The 17112-nt window shown below is 33.0% G+C and overlaps 2 protein-coding genes across 4 annotated transcripts; one reads left to right on the top strand and one right to left on the bottom strand.

Moving 5' to 3' along the window:
* On the top strand, positions 501-4970 carry LOC105165146 (dolichol phosphate-mannose biosynthesis regulatory protein). Of its 2 annotated transcripts, none has more exons than XM_011084050.2 (3): positions 501-683; positions 4324-4434; positions 4523-4970. In XM_011084050.2, the coding sequence occupies exons 2-3, from the start codon at positions 4345-4347 to the stop codon at positions 4673-4675; spliced, it is 243 nt and encodes an 80-aa protein (XP_011082352.1). In that variant the 5' UTR covers positions 501-683; positions 4324-4344; the 3' UTR covers positions 4676-4970. The 2 variants fall into 2 exon arrangements, with proteins under 2 accessions (XP_011082352.1, XP_011082348.1); XM_011084046.2 differs by having other exon boundaries at positions 502-683; positions 4206-4434.
* Positions 13220-14963, bottom strand: LOC105165145 (probable calcium-binding protein CML18). 2 transcript variants are annotated; one of them, XM_011084045.2, is made up of 2 exons: positions 14104-14963; positions 13220-13647 (listed from the first exon to the last, which is right to left on the bottom strand). In XM_011084045.2, the coding sequence occupies exon 1, from the start codon at positions 14620-14622 to the stop codon at positions 14128-14130; it is 495 nt and encodes a 164-aa protein (XP_011082347.1). In that variant the 5' UTR covers positions 14623-14963; the 3' UTR covers positions 13220-13647; positions 14104-14127. The 2 variants fall into 2 exon arrangements, with proteins under 2 accessions (XP_011082347.1, XP_020550060.1); XM_020694401.1 differs by having other exon boundaries at positions 13221-13632.

The following is a 17112-nucleotide window of genomic DNA, read 5'->3' as shown; positions in this document are numbered from 1 at the left end:
CCCGGCTAACTCATGAAACACTCCACCTGGGGAGTATGGTCGGAAAGACCGAAACTCAAAGGAATTGATGGGGCCTGCACAAGCGGTGGAGCATGTTGGTTAATTTGATACAACATGCATAAGAATAGAATCATAACGTGTTCAAAAATCTAATTTGATTAAATTTTTTTATATTAGACTTATTTATTTTTGTTTTATAATTTACTCATATATTTAAATTATTGTCCTTCTTATATAATTGTTTCTCTATGATACTTAATGATAATCAAGCATTATTTGTAACAAACAAATGAACTAACAAAATAAAGATAACTTAATCAAAGAATTAATTGGAAAAGTATTTGAATGAAAATTGATAGAAAAGGATTTTTTAATTAAAAAGTTGTGTGATGATTTTTAAGTATTGAATTATATTATAAGAAACTTTCAATATATATATATATATATATGAAAAAAAACAAAACCTTCAATATATATAAAAATATATATTTATATTTAAATTTCCTTATGTTCTCCCTTTTCCCCTTCGCCCTAGCTTCCGTCCTCATTAGTTGATGATCGATCTGCAAACAACTCGTCAATCCTCTCATCAATCCGGACGCACACGCACACATCCCGCAAATCCATCTCGAGCCAGAGCTGTCGCGCTCCGCCTGGCCATTCCGCCAATTTCCGCCCTTCAGGTAGATACAATTTGAAACTTTTGTGTTGTTGCAGGCAATCCATTATTTTTGTTGTAAATTTTGACATAGAGGAAACGGAGTGCTGATGCTAGGCCCTTCAATTAATTTGGTAATTTTGCATGATTCTGTTGCAAGAACTATGGGCTTGAGTTGCTAGCTCATTCAAATTCTCACTTGAGAAAATCTCGACATTCCTGTCACACTTTAGATGCGGTATCTCTCACCTTTTGTGTTGTGATTTAGGATCTCAAGCAGTGAAGGCTTGAGATATTACCTTTACTAACTATTGTTTAATACACATTTCGCTGCTTGCTGACTCCTTCAGAAAGCTTAAAATGCCATATGTGTTTGGAAACATAGTATTTAAGGCTTAGGTAGCTTAGGCAAACTATCTAGTGCAGAAGTGTTTCAATAGTTTCAACAAAGTCTTAGGGTATGGCCAGTTGGACACTGCATCCTATTGGAGACGGTATAAGGTGCTGAGGCTAGATTATTCAAGAGTGACAAGGAGGAGTAACAGGAGAGAAAGTTGGTTACTGTAAGAACGGTAGAACTGGTGTGAATTTTGCTAGAGGCTAATTGTGATGTAGGCGTTGACTCCTCTGGAGAGAAAGTTGGTTACTGTAAGAACGGTAGAACTGGTGTGAATTTTGCTAGAGGCTAATTGTGATGTAGACATTGACTCCTCTGGTAACTGTAGCATAGCTTAACCACTGGAATATCATTGAAATTATGGGCAGAACTGGCGTTGCACTATGAGGTTTGGAATGTTGTAACATGAGGAAAACTTTCATCTTTCATGTGTCATGCATGCCATTTAATCATGTGTTCTTTGGTTTAGTATTACAATTTCAGTGAGCAAAATGCACACGAATACTACCTCTAGAATTTCTAGGAGTCACCTCCAATTATTATGTTCATATTTTTATGTTATTTATGGGAAGTTTTAACATTGGGTAATGCGTATCATTCTAAATAAAATGTTTCATAAAATGGACATGTTTGCATGCATTACCCTATATAAGCTAATGTGATGTGAGTAACTAAATCAATTGGCTGCAGTTAACAATATTTTCACCATGAAAAATTGTAGCATGCATTAGTCTCAATAAGCGTAAATTCATCATGTAACTAACGTGATGCAAGAGCAACAAGTACATGAAGTTCATAAATAGAACCAACAAAATGTGGGTGATAGTTTGTAGCAGTGCTATGCTGAGAAAGCAGTTGAAGGGAGTACCTAGCACCATTTTTTGGACCCTTTCGGAAATGATTTTGATAAAGTTTCTACAGGTGGCATAACTTATCCTATTTGATGATTTATGTATGTTTATGTTGAAGACTACAACAGCTAGCACCTTTTCTTGGACCCATATTGAGAATGATTCTCTAAGCGCATTGAGTTTCTGTAAGTTGAATGATTTAAACCATGTTGGTTTATGTACATGCATCTTGAAAATTACATCATATTGTTCCATACTTTTAGACTCTATCATAGTGTATGGATCTGTATTTTGAGTTTTTGTTTTGGTGTTTTGGAGATAGAGAGAGTAAAATAAAGATAAATAAGTGTGTGTTGGAAGTAGATGGTATGTTTAGATTTGTGTTTTGAGGTAATTTAAAATATTTTAAAATAAATTGTGCAGGTTTGATGTTAGAATTTGTAAGACAAAAATCAGTATTCATAGTCAAATCATATCTCTTTTGTATATAAATATGTATATATATAAATATTGTATGTTTAATGTTGTATTTTTGGGAGACAAAAAGCAGTGTTCATTGTCAAATCATGTCTCTTTTATATTATATATATATAAGTATATATATCTTATATAGAAAGTTGAAAAACAAAAAAGCACACAGATAAAGTGTAAAAAACACAAAAATAAACATTAATTGTGTTTTATCTTGTCTGGGGAAATGCCAAAACATGAAACCAAAGATAGTGTATAGTTATAGAATTGTTCTACACATTTCTCTATTTAGCAGATATTGTGACTCCACCTTTTAACTGCCAATTTCTTCATGATGACACCTATTGTAATAGATGTGGGATAACTAACGCCAAGAAGAAATGTTGAGGCAAGTCAACAATTGGAGCGAAACGCATCGACTCTTACTCGCTTTATTCTAGATGAACTTAGAATATGCATACTTAGTGCTGAGCTACCTAATAGAATTAGTAAGATTGCATTGTATAGATTATGGTGAATTTCATGGCACACATATTCGGTCATATAATTGTATAGCTTGTACATTTTACACTTAATGAAATTTACCTTTATCGGAGAAAAAAAAAAAAGAAGTGTTGAGACAAGGAATGCCCTTGATTGAGAAATTTCCGACTATAGCATACTAACAATAGAAGAAATGATTAAATGAGACATGCTGTTCATTGGATCACAAAATCTCCAAAAGTAAAGTTCTTAGTCGCTGTGCCGAAATAGTAGCATAATGGCAGTAAATTTAGGGTTTCTAATGAGTTGAAATTTAATTTAGAAACATAGTAATGCCTATAAAGGGACAAATCAAGAGATGATTTCAAAAATGTGAAAATGCTCACAAAAATGCATGTCTTATGACACCTGTTAACAATAAATGTGTTACTGGACAGGGACTCTCAATTTTTTGAGATTTGCTTTTGGCTTTAGGATATTTATTGATTCCCAAGACCAAAAATATCAGGTTAATTTCCTGCATCAAATGAAGTTGCATATCTTATCTGTTTCTAGGTGGAGCACAAAATATCTAGTGAAGGTCATGAGACCTAAAATATCTTGACAATACCTGCAACTGATTTTCTCTTGTTGATAAGTGACATCAAGTAAAAATGTTTGTTTCCATGTACAATATCAATGAAAATTTGAAAAATTAAAAGTGGGCTACCAGTTTTACATTGTTGCTTTTGCTGCAGCCTCTCTCTCTATATATATATGTAGCTGTTTGTTTGTATGTATGTATGTGTGTCTATGTACATAGAAAAGTAAATGTATATGTGCATGCATAATAAAAATTCTTGACAAGTAATTTTAGTGTCAGGATGGCATAATGTTTGATGAACTTCATTGATATTTATAGTTTTACACTTACAAAGTAAGTAATAAGTATTCAAGGAAAACTAAAGTGTCACACTGCCTGGATGGTGCTACGAAGAAGGATGCATAAGGCATATCTTTTATTCTTGCAGTAATGTAGGTGTCATCCCAATTTAATGGGTGGCTACACTTTTTGTTCCTTCTAGGATTATCTTTTTACAGTTTATCTAGCGTTCATATTAGAATTATGATTACACAAAACTGGTTGTTTGATTGAACGTAAGAGGCGTAGTGCAATTTGTATCTCAATCCTGTCTATCCTTTCCTATTGTTAGTATTCTATGGTTCATCTATCGCCTGTAACTACTACTGGGCCAGAACTTCTCTGTTTTTGTCTGTTTCACCCTGCACTTAGATTTTATATCTTTCTGTTTTTAACTTTTTATGTGTCTGACTTCATTCATTCGGACCTGTACGCTGGCTTTAGGACATTGCTGGTGGTTTCAACACTTTGATGCTCGATTCTCTCTCTTTCTCTCCCTGTGGGTGTATGTGCTTGGGTGTTTGTGTGTATACCAAGTGTTAAGTTTGCCTACTTTTATCAGAAGCAGGAGGAATAATCTATTATGGAACTAGCAGATAGAGCAGTTGGCTTGCTTTTGTCGGTCATTAGCTTGTCAATATTCACTTATTATACCTTCTGGGTTATAATCCTGGTTAGTTACTTTGTCTCCTTTAATTATTAGATGTAGTTAAGATATTTTAAACTTCTTTTACTGATATTGCAACTTATTTGTCTTTCAGCCTTTTGTTGACAGTGACCATTTTGTGCACAAGTACTTTCTGCCTCAGGAATACGCCATTCTCATTCCCGTATATGCTGGTGTGGGACTCATCTGCTTCCTTTCTGTGTTTATTGGATATGTGATGCTCAAATCCAAAAAGAAAAAGGCATGAGATGAAACCTGAGCAAAAGTATGTTGATTGAATTGAGTTTATTCTGCATTTACTTGACGTAATTTCTCACCTTAGTGGATGGTACAAATATATGCTTGCATAAAGTTTGCCCTGGCTCCTGTTGTTCTTCTAACCAAGAAACCTTAGCTGATTGAACTTTGATAGTTTTAACCCAATAATATATTGTCTACTGTACTCTTTTGTTTCCAATGATGAGATCAGCACGGGTTGTTTGTCTAAGTAATAAAGATTGAGATGTCCTTGAGTATGCATGCTAACAAATGAACTTTGAGCACCTAATGTTTATGCTTCCTAATTAGGTTGAGTATATTGACATGTTTATCTCATTACCTTTCCTCCTTAGGTGTGTGTTGTGCTTCTTTCTTCAAATATGGTTTGATGATAGTTGGAGCCACTTGCTACTATCATGCATTTCCCCATAAGAAATTATGGCCTATGTTTGATTACAAGTTTTTATCTCATAACCATTCTTAAAAGCCAAAAAAAAAAAAAAAAATGCATTTTACCTTTTCAAATATCATTTCCCATATGTATCTGTAGATATACATACATACATACATACATACATACATACATATCCTTATTGTTTTAGGGGTCTTTTACTTTTCAGAATGGAAAAAATAGTGGATTGGGCGCGTTGGGATAAAAATGAAGGATAGGATAAATACACAAGTTTTATCAAGTGTAGTAAATGTTGTTTTCATGGCTGATTTATAAATCCTTTTTGTGAGGTGTATGTTACATTGTAGGATAATTTATGGGTATTACATGTTAATTTCCAAAAAATAACCTTATGGTCATACTGTAGATTTTGAACAGTTCATTGATTAGCTAATTAACTACAAAAAATTATATCAAAATTATTGAATGTTGAAACATTAATCTTTTTGTACATAGGGAAGTTAAAATAATTGAAATCAAGGTAAATTGCTCTTAAAAAAACTGTTGTTAATATGTTATTAGTTGGAATCAACATTAAATAATTCCCAGAATCAACAGAGTTGAAACTTAAAAATTGATTCCAATTCCCGGAAGGACCATGGAGGGGAAGCTAAGTGATCCACTGTGCATTGATGAATGAGGCTAAAATGTTTCACGAGAGTTCTCACAATGCCAGGCGTTGCGTTCTTGGTGACCAGCAAGGGCGTCAATAAGATGGTGCTATTCAGTTGTTGATTTGTTTGTCAAATGTTTTGTTGGGCTGTATTTTACTGCTGGTTTGGTTCATTTTGCTGGCGGTTAGTTTAAAGCTTTTTATGTTTTCTGATGTCTTCAGTTTGTTGTGAACAAAGCTTTGTCGTGGCTGGTTTTGGTTTGATTTTTTTAATGAAATTTCATCGCTAATTTGTCAAAAAAAAATTCAGAATATTTTTGAAGAGTTAAATAATTACTTTTAAGAATTATTTATTCCAGTAAAATTATTTTGGGTGTATTTTGCCTCTAAAAGATTTAGTTGGGTTAAAATTTATTTCGAATGTACAAAAAAAAATTAAATATCGTTTAAAAAAATTTCAACCGAGTTAAAATAAGTTCCAGCACAATCATCAATTAATCACGTTAATTCCCATAATGCAACTGTGTTAAATTATTTTTGAGAATGCAATTGTGCTTAAACTATAAATTATTATAAATTATAAATGTGTTGATCAATTCTTAAAAGCGTATCAATTTATATATACAATCTTGTCAAAAGACGGGGATAAAAACGTAACAAGGGATTGGAGATCTTGGCTTAGGGAGGTAGTGTAAGGTAATATGCTTTGTCCTGCAATTTTCTAAAGTACTAGCCAATTTGTTTGGCCTTGACATTCTCCTTCCTTGGGATTTGAATAAGTTGGAAACTCTCAAAATCCCGTTTTAACTCTACTATCTATTGTAGGTATTATATTATATTTTCTTCTTTAACTTCATATGAGCCTTCTACTTGTCTAACTATTAGTTGTGATTTTGACTAAGCTAGCAAGTGTCTAGCTCCCACTTCTCATGCCATTTTCGGGTCTGTCATAAGAGCTTCATATTCAGCTTCATTGGTGGAGGCTTTAAATTCGAACTTGATGGCGAATCCTAAATCTTCTTCTTGAGGTGAGGTGATGACTATGCCCGCACCACTACCTTGAATGGTAGACGATCCATCTACATGTAATAGCCATTTTTCAGCTTGGGGAGTGTCTCTTTTAGATATCCCTGCTGTTTTAGAGACGAAGTCGGCTAAAGCCTGGGCCTTGATAGTAGTCCGGGTTAGGTAAGAGATATCATACTCACTTATTTGTCCTGCCCATTTTACCATTCGTCTGGATGTATTTGGCTTACCCAGTGTTTGTTTCAGAGGTAGATTAGGTTTTACTCAAATGGGATGTGAGATAAAATAAGGACGTAGTTTCCTAGCAGTGATGACGAGCACTAGGGCCATTTTTTCAATAAGGGTATGTTGTCCTTCCGCTCTATTGAGTACTTTGCTAACTTAATAAAGTGCATTTATTTTCCATTATCTTCGCGAATAAGGACGAAGCTGATAGTTTGGGGGGTGTCTGATAAGTACACATAAAGGTATCCCTTGGAGATGGTTTCACTAGTAGAGGGAGTCTTACTAAATATCGTTTGAGTTTTTCAACAGCTTGCTGACATGCCTTGTCCCACTCAAAATTCTTCGCCTTCCATAGGACTTTGAGAAAGGGTAGGCTCTTCTCCACAGACTTGGAGATAAAACGGTTGAGTGCCCCCACTCTTCCAGTTGGTCTTTGTTCTTCATTAATGTGTGGTGGGGCCTTCATGTCAAGAATGTTGATCATGAGGGGGTTAGCCTCGTTTGCTTTCTGGATAACCATAAATCCTAGGAAGCGTCCATCTTTGACGCCGAAGGCGCATTTTCCATGATTGAGCTTTATTCGTTAATTCCTCAAAACAGAGAATATTTCTTCTAAGTCTGCAACATGGTCTTTGGTCTCCTAGCTTTTAACCAGCATATCGTCCACATATATTTTGACGTTCCTTCCAATTTGTGGACGAAATATTTTATCTACCAAACGTTGGTAGGTGGCCCCAGGGTTATTTAGACCGAATGGCATGACCACATAACAAAACGTTCCAGTAGAAGTGATGAAGCTGACTCTTTTACGATTTCTGGGGCCAACATTATTCGGTGATATCCTTGGGATGCATCCATCATGCTTGACAATCTAGATCTTGATATGGAGTCCACCAGTTGATCAATTCGAGGTAGAGGATAACAATTCTTAGGACACATTTTGTTGAGGTCCCTAAAGTCAATGCATATTCTCCATTTTCCCCCTGGTTTGGGTACCAACACGACATTGGATAGCCATCCGTAGAATTGTATCTCTTCGATGTGTCTTGCCGCCAATAATTTGTCAACTTCAGCTTGATTTATTTTATCTTTTTCAGGTCCGAAGTGCCTCATTTTTTATTTCACCGGTTTGATGCGGGGATCTATGTTGAGATGGTAAGTTATGACATTAGGGTCGATCCCTTCTAAATCTTGCGGGGTCCATGCAAAGATGTCTATATTGCGACGTAAGTATTAAATTATTTCTTCATGTATTGCATCCTCCATTTGAGAGTCAATCCATGTAAATTTTTTCGGATCTCCAGTCACAAGTTCAACATTCATTAATTTATCAACTGGTTGAACCTTGGGGGACGTTCCCTCATTTTTTATCTTCTATAGTCCCCTTCTCTCGCTTGCTGTGAGGAGCCTCCTTAAGCGTCTCATCCTTGTTTCTTTTTTGCCCTCTGCGACAGCTCCCACGTAATATTTGCAGGATTGGAAGGGGTCTCCTTGTAGTTCTCCTAGGGAATTTGGTTTTCATATGGTAAGTGGAAATTACAGCTTGGAAAGCATTGAGGATGGGTCTCCCTAAAATAACGCTGTAAAATAACGTTGTAGGCTGATGGGGTATCCACTACAAACATTTCAACAGGCAAGTCTTCTGAGTGGTGCCAGTACCTAGAGTCAATGGGAGTGAAACCATGCCTCGAGGGTGGACTACGTCCCCTACAAAAGGATTAATTGATAAATTCTTATGAAATTTAGTGATTAGTAAATAAATTATAGGTCATAATTGGAATATAATAAAACTTGAATGAATTAAATTGGAGTTCGTTATAATATTTGGAAGCAACTTATATTAATCAAGAAATTTAGAAATGACGTAATGGGTATTTTTAGAAAAGTCTGATTAAATAAATAAAATAATAATAATATTATATATATAAATAATATACATATATATATATATTAGTAAGTAATATAACATATACATATATATTAGTAAGTTATATATATATATAGAGAGAGAGAGAATTGAGAGTGGAAGGTGGGGCCATCACCCCCCACCGCCTCGCTCTTTTTTCTTCATTCTTTTTCCTTGTTTTTGGTCTACACACATGACACATAACACAACACAAACAATTGTGAAATTTGCAATTCTCCCCGCGGAAAAAAAAATAGAGAAATCGAGGTACGAAAATGCAATTTTAATTCCTATTAATTTATATAATTATATTATTTATTTAGTTCATTTATTAAATATTGATTATACTAAGCGATGTACAATTTAATTGGAATATTTTATGAGTTTGACTATTTAAAATAGTGTCGAATTAAATATCAAATCGAATATAAAAATAAAATTGTTGGTTAATTAGATTATTAAACTTATTATTAACTAGATATGCAATCTATGTATTGTTTAATTAAATTATATAATAGCAAGAAATTGATAGAAAATTTATAGAAATATTCTGAAAATTATATTTAATAAATGTTATGCTAATAAAGTGAAAAAATGAAGTTTTTAGTGATAACCTAATTTAGAAATTTTATTAAAAATGATAGTCCTATAAATTACTTGATAAATTATAAATATCTTTATGAGGCCTAGAGTGTCTAGTTATTAAGAAGACTTAGAACGAAGATTTGTATTTCGATAGAAATGAAATATTAAAGAATTATTAAAAATTGTACGAATAATATTTAATATTATATTTAAAAAGAATTATGATATTCTCGATATATTAATTGTATGTGGTATAACTCATTATAGGATACGGGGGTAAGGTAAAAGGACTGACAATTATCGATTGAGTAGATAAAAGTATTGTGAAGTCGAGGTAAGTAAATAATTAGTATTATCTATATATGTTCCACTTATTTGTGGTATTATTATTATATAAATTTGTGGTTCATGCTGACGTTGATTTATCTGAAAATATATGAGTGGTGAATGGTTTAATTTGATTGATGCTATTGTGTACGTGGAATGAGAAAATACGTTGAAACATTATGTTTGTTGTTTGATGTGTTCTGAGTGTCTGAGAATGAGAAAGAAATGAAATGAAAAGAGCTTTTGTGCGATATGAAAAGATGTGATATGAAAAGAGCGATGCTGCGATATAAAAGAGCTATGATTGAAAATAAAAGAGCTATGATGCGAAATGAAAGAGCTATGATGCGAATTGAAAGAGCTATGATGTGAAATGAGATTGATGAACCGGCTGTCAAGGGGATCCACTTGAACTTATTTAACGGTGAGATTGAGTTGACGGGAAAAACACGATATCACCTTCTGATAAGCAAACTAAAAAAATGGAGTTTACTTGGTTGTTTTATTGCGAGATAGCTATGTGGTGTAATAAAGATGGTTATGTTGGGATTAAATTAACTATATTCCATGCATGTTGCCTACTTATCTTGTTTGAGGCTATATTTGAAATACATATATAGATAGGGCTGGTTATTTACTTACTGAGTGGTAGGCTCACTCCTCTGCTGACATTTTCTTTCAGGAGTAGACTTTGAGGTGTCTGCCTGTGGAAGACTAGGTCTACACACTATACTCAGGTAGGTCGGGCCAGTATGCAGTTTTCTCCTCTTTGTCAGTTACAGTACAAATCGTATTTTGTTTATATAAAGAGAACATAAGCGTGGGGATTAATTGTGATGGACTACTTGTGGTATTTGATATGTATATATAATGTTGTGGGTTGATTATACCTATTATGATATTGGGATTATGTATGCATATTGATTAGATGATTACGTGCATTGATATATAAACACAGGGATTACTTTAAGTATGAAATTTAGGGAAGATATAGCCCTAGTAGCATTGGAGAGTGCTACATTTATTGCATGCTTGAATCGTTATTTTTATTTTTCGCGCTTTCGCCGCGCTTCCCTGGTCGACTCCACTCCCTTCATTACATTAAACGGTGTTTTAATGTCATAATAGAATACCTGCAGACCGAAAGGTTAAAACCCATGGAGTTGGGTTGCACATAGGTTGACAGCTATCAAACCAACTTTTATAGGTCGATCTGAAATATTTCAAGTCGCGGACCTCGAGACAGAGTATCGAGTGACTTATAGAGACTTTCACTAAGTATTGCAATCATGTTTCGTCGGCAAGAGATGTAGGTTGTCTATGCAGTTTCAGTAGGCTAGTTGGTAAGGTAGTCGACTGACTGAACTGATTCGCGAGAATTGTCATATGGAACCTTGAGGGCTTGGTCCGTATGATTGGAATTCTTGGTTATGAAGTACGGGAATTTTGTCCTTGGACTTGAGGAATCATGACAGTTGCGTGCATACGAAGACTGAATCTTGGACCTTGCGAGTGATGACTGTATCAGTCATCATAAGCTTTGTCCAGTGCAATTGAACTATGTAGCCATGACGGTGGTTTTCAATAAAGGATCTCTCCCCTGTAAGTATTGTGACAGCGAGATCTCCTATGCTCTTTGAAATTGTTTAGACTCTTTAAATTTATGGCCACAATGATTGATTTAGTGAGAAGGGATTTCCTACAACAAACTGTAGAGTAAACACATATCGAGTATGAAATATAGATGCCTAGTCAATAATAGGAATCGATGCCCAATTCCATGCCCTAAGCTAAGGTGAGGAGACGGTTGACAGTAAGACAGTACCCATATGAAACTTGAAGCCTAAATGTTTATGCTAGTATTCACTTAATCTCTAGTGTCATGGATTGTTGTTAGACGGGCACCCATGGTAACATGTTATTGCTGATTATAGGTTAATTATAAATAAATAATTAAAATAAATTTAATTAATTATGTTAGTCACACACATTCAGGTCTAGCTAATGGTGAACCTAACAAGTCACCCAAGTCTAACATATGGGATAAAAAAGTATAATTTTTTCTAAATCAATTAGTTAGAAGTCACCCGTTCCAATATTTTCAAAAGTATTTCTAATTTAATTGGATTGGTAATTTTTATTTAAAATTTTAGAATATTTATTTTATATATATATATATATATATATATATTTAATTGTTGAAGTTTATATTGGGACTTTATATATAATTATAATGCCATTCACTTTAAATTTTACTGTGCCTAAATTACTATTTTTAATATTTTAAAATAGGGTAAATTACAACCACCTCCCCTGAGATTGTGCATCATTACAAATACCATTTTGTTGTTTGAAAATTATAAATACTCCTTGATTTCAACGTTCGTCTAACAATGACTCCATTTCATTAGATTTTCATCCAATTTTTGTAGTGAAACTGACCAAAATGCTCTTTTAGATTATAAATTATAATTTTATATATATTTTGTAATTTTTAAAAATATTTTTATGAATTAGAATTCCTATAGATTATTTATTTCAGATACCCTCAAATTCTTTTACATTTTTTCAAATATTTTTTATGTTAAAAATACAACAAGGGGAAATAGTAATGTCCATATCACCATTTAGGAATTACATAATTATTTTTCATTTGAGGGGGGTATTTGTAATTTTTCAAACAACGAGAAGGTATTCGTAATTATGTCAAATCTCAATAGAGGTAGTTGTAATTTACCCTTAAAAGTAAATTCTAAAAATTAATCATGTAGAAATAGTATTTGCCTTTTCATTGGATGGATATATTTTATTATTAGTGTCAAATAATTTAGAGAAATGAGAACTCTTAAATAGTCTTCTTTTGATAGAATTTTATCTTCTAGAACTAATTTTAATTTATTATTTAAAAAATTATTTAAATAAGAATATAAACGTCTTTTTACAATAAGGACAAACACATAAGATATTCATGCTTTTACATATATATAAAAGTATAGATTTAATTATTTATAATAAAAGGAATAAATGTAATTATTCAAATTAAAAAAAAAAACTTAAAAATGGGCGAATATATCATAAATCCTAACCAAAGGGGTATTTTGTTTTTTTTTTTTTTCACAAAGAGATTTTTTAATAATTTATTCATTACAAGGGTTTTTTAATCTTTTCTGAGAACACACGGGCTAAATTGCTTTTTACCCTTTTTATCTATTGTCCATTCTGAATGCAGATATTCAACAGCTCAGAATTCGACACATCTCTCACATCCACAAAATACACATCAATTCATCATTATCTTTCAACACTTTCACCAGAAAGTATGTTATCTGAGTCTTTCAACAACAAAATCTGAGAATCTAAGGAGCTCAGCCTATTTAAGCTCTTTAAATACATAACATATTTCCAGCCAGAATCGGCACGTAACTACAAAACATCATCTTTCACATCCACCAACACCGCTCTAAAATGGGAAAAATGCAACTATAAAATGGGAAAAGCTCAGTTGATTGAAAAATTATCACATATCTTACACGTAATCTAGTTAATTTTGTGTCTTTTTAATTTTTTCGTCAAGCAAAACTAGTCGGCAAATCAAAGATGTCATCTGTCAAACATGCTCTAATTATCGATGAATTTAGCATTTGCCTCAATTATAAATATGAAAGAAATCAAAAGTGCCATCCTCCAATACCCATCGGAGCAAAGTTGCATTTTTGCCTGCTAAACTCGTTCACTAAATTCAAGCATTTTCATCCAGAGCGTTGTTTGGTCGCACTCAGACACGTCCTTAAACCAACAGCAAATGCAGACAACCTAACCACCCAAGATCTGAATTCATGAAACGCGTAATAGATTATGATTACCAGAAAAAGACAGGTTCTTGGCAGGTTAGAATGAAACATCAGCTCTCTCACATCCATCAGCAAACACAACAAGTTCTTACAACCCTTTACACTAAATTGGCTGTAAATATTAACTTGAATATCATCATATAATATGTTCTTTCAATTGCCTAAACATCTGTTAATAATCATATAATTTTGTACACAAATTAAATATAAAACAGAATTCTAATCACCAAACTCTATTTCCTTGTAGTCGTTTTTGATAAAAAGAGTGTAACTTTATGTAGAAATTTCCATCATCTTCTTCAAACATTTTCAGCCAAGAAATTCGTTTAGTCCAACATATAACAACATTAATCTATCTCAATTCTTGAAACAAATATCAGGACATGAAACAATTCAATCCAGGAAGCCAAACTCCACATGATCAAACTCATACCTAACGAAACCGAATTCGAATCAATCAAGCCCAAGAATTATCAAAGGCAGCAGAAGTAATCGCCTGGGAAAACTCCTGAAAACTTATCCTCCCATCGCCGTCAGTGTCCGCCTCCCTTATCATTCCGGTCAGCTCCTCCGCCGTCAGCGCATGCCCGAGCTTAGCCATGGAATGGGCCAGCTCGGCCGCAGTGATATAACCATTCCCATCTCTATCAAACATCCTGAACAGGTGCTTCAACTGTTCCTCTGTGTACGGAGACTTCGCCGGCAGGAGGTCCGGCGCCACCAGCGCCACGAACTCAGAGAACTCCACTAACCCATTACTGTTCGTGTCCGCCTTCTGAATAAGCGCCTCCAGCTGATCAGGGCTGGGCTTCAACCCGAGCGATCGCAGCAGGGATCCCAGCTCGAGCTGCGTCAGGCTGCCGTCGTTGTTTCTGTCGAACGACCGGAAAATTTCTCGCAGGTCGGCTATCTGCTCGTCGTCTAACTTCACCGCCGCTTCCTTACTGCCCATACTTTTCTCAATCAAAAAACACGAGTGGGCTCTCTCCCAATCCTTCCAAAAATCACAAATTTTCAATCTTTTGTCCTGTAACTGATCGATCAAATGCTTCTCTGAAAAATGGGTCCTCTCCTTTTCTTGTTCACTTCTTCCGCGGCAATCGATGAACACTCGGACTGGATTTTGATTTCTCGAACCGCAGCTGATCTTTTCTTCTTTTAAACTCCCGAGAATCAGTTTTGGTTTTGACCAAAGATAACTGAATGTGCGTGCAGTTTGGTTTGTAGTTGGGTTTTCGTCAATGACCCATTTCTTGGAGCGTTGCAGGTGATGACAATTATGAATTAATTGGATCCATTTGAATCGGGAAAAGGAATGAAATTTCCAAATAATAATAATAAAAGAAAAGGAATGGAATTTTTTTTTTTTTTCAAAATTGTAAGTATAGAATAATATCCGAAAAAATGCAAGTAACCCCTTATGATACCGCAAATAAGAAATTACTCTCTTATGAAAAAAATAAATAGCGATTTACGTCACTGTATTTTTTAAAATACAATAGTTTATCTCCCTATGTTTTTAATTCTAAAAGTATATGGGGTAAATTGCTATATTTTTTTTCATAGGGAGGTAATGTGTTCATTTTCAATATCACAGGGGAATAAATTGCTATTCACCCGAATAATATCTAATATTTCAATAAATTAAGTGATTAATTAATACATTAATATTTCATTCAATATATTAATATTATATTACTGATAGCAATAATTTTACATAAAATGAAACAAATACTCAATCTTAAAAAATTCAAGTATTTAGACTATCCTTATCTGTCAAATAATTCACATATTTTCTTGTTTGATTGTGTTGATCAAGTATAAAAATTTAAAAACTCTGATGTCAAAGCAATATTTCAATTACTATTAACTACGGTCAATCACATCATCAATTATTTATATTACATTATTATTTTATTTTCAATCATATACTAAAAAAAATAATATATTTCAACCAAAGTCATTTAATCTCTTTCTTTTCTTTTTTTCCCCCCTTAAAATGCGATAAAATGAGAGAAGATGAAATTCCAAATAAACGCAATTAATTTCCTTGCAAAGTTGGATCTTAATAATAAATAGTAATAAAGTCAATAATCTTATAAGTTGGTAGTACTTCAATAATGACACCGTGCGTGTGTGTATATATATTGGAGTTGTTATCCTTTTTTTGTCTTTGTATAATAAGTTTTAATATTTATTTATTATGTGATAATGTTTGTTGTAGTAACTCTATTCCATAGTTACTGCCGAATTAAAAGTAATTTATCTCGTAATATGTAAAATGAGTAAATATCTTTTTATAAAAAAAAAATAGTAAATTATCCCATTGTGTTTGAAAAGATAAAGCAAATTATCCCCTATCGATAGTATTAATAGAGAGGTAAATTATTATTTTATTTTTTACAGAAAAATATTTTACTCATTTATCATATCACATAGATAAACTGCAGTTCTCCGTTAACTGCTCTATTGTCATCCCAATTTTAGACACTTTTTTTTTTTTAAAAAAAAGAAGCATTTTGTTCATTTTATGTTGTATGTGCCATTAAGTGTTGGTGACTTAATACAACTAACTTGGGTTGGCAAATAAATATATTTATTAAAATATTCTCAAATATAAATATATATACATTTTATTTTATAAAAAAACCATCTTTCTTAGAAAAAAATTATAATTTTAGTTTTATAAATATGGATGAGTTGCAATTTTAGTTCTATAAATATATAGTCATGTACCAATCTATTTTTGACAATTACTTTGTCCTTAATCACTTCATTTGATTTGATAAACACATGCATATAAAAAATTTTGTGTGATTACTGTTATATTGTCGGCCCCTAAGGTTAGGCTAAATTATACAAATATTTTTATATTTTTTATAAATACAGTTACACCTCCTGAGGAAGTGTAATATTTTTCAGGGGTGCTTTTTAAGAAGTGTTTGTATAATACAACTATAATTTCAAAAGGTGTAGCAGTAATTATTTTGTATATTTTGTCTTATCTCAAATAATGTCAACATAATTTATCCTAGTTATTATTAAAGGTAGAACGGAAATCAGTTCAACCACGTTATAATTTTAAGTGAGATTATAACATTATGGCGAACATTCCTTGATTTTTTTATAAAAAAATTGTTGCTATTTATGTCACTACAAACAATGCAGCATTTAATCAAGGTTAATTGTCATGGTTAAAAATAAAATAGCCGTAGCAAATAGTCATTGACCACGACCATGCAATGGTTGTTGGCTATGGTATCTGCAAGGATGACTAAAACATTTGCCATGTCAAATATTTTAACCATGGCTCTTAACCATAGCAAATAACTTTTTCTTGGTGAAAATTTATGTTTTTACATCAATTTTACTTAACCGTGATCAATAAAAATTATTCACCATAATTTTTAATTCATAACTATTAAAATTGTTACCAATACTC

The sequence above is a fragment of the Sesamum indicum genome, linkage group LG6 (genome assembly GCF_000512975.1).
Source record: "Sesamum indicum cultivar Zhongzhi No. 13 linkage group LG6, S_indicum_v1.0, whole genome shotgun sequence".
NCBI lineage: Eukaryota > Viridiplantae > Streptophyta > Magnoliopsida > Lamiales > Pedaliaceae > Sesamum > Sesamum indicum.
Note: the sequence above shows the minus strand (reverse complement) of the source record. Positions and strands in the feature narration are given on the sequence as shown.

Bases quoted from the DNA above. Each gene is read 5' to 3' on its own strand.
- LOC105165145 (XM_011084045.2), bottom strand. From the start codon at position 14,622: ATGGGCAGTAAGGAAGCGGCGGTGAAGTTAGACGACGAGCAGATAGCC.
- LOC105165146 (XM_011084050.2), top strand. From the start codon at position 4,345: ATGGAACTAGCAGATAGAGCAGTTGGCTTGCTTTTGTCGGTCATTAGC. The intron at 4,435-4,522 runs GTTAGTTACTTT...TTTGTCTTTCAG, and splicing joins CCTTCTGGGTTATAATCCTG to CCTTTTGTTGACAGTGACCA.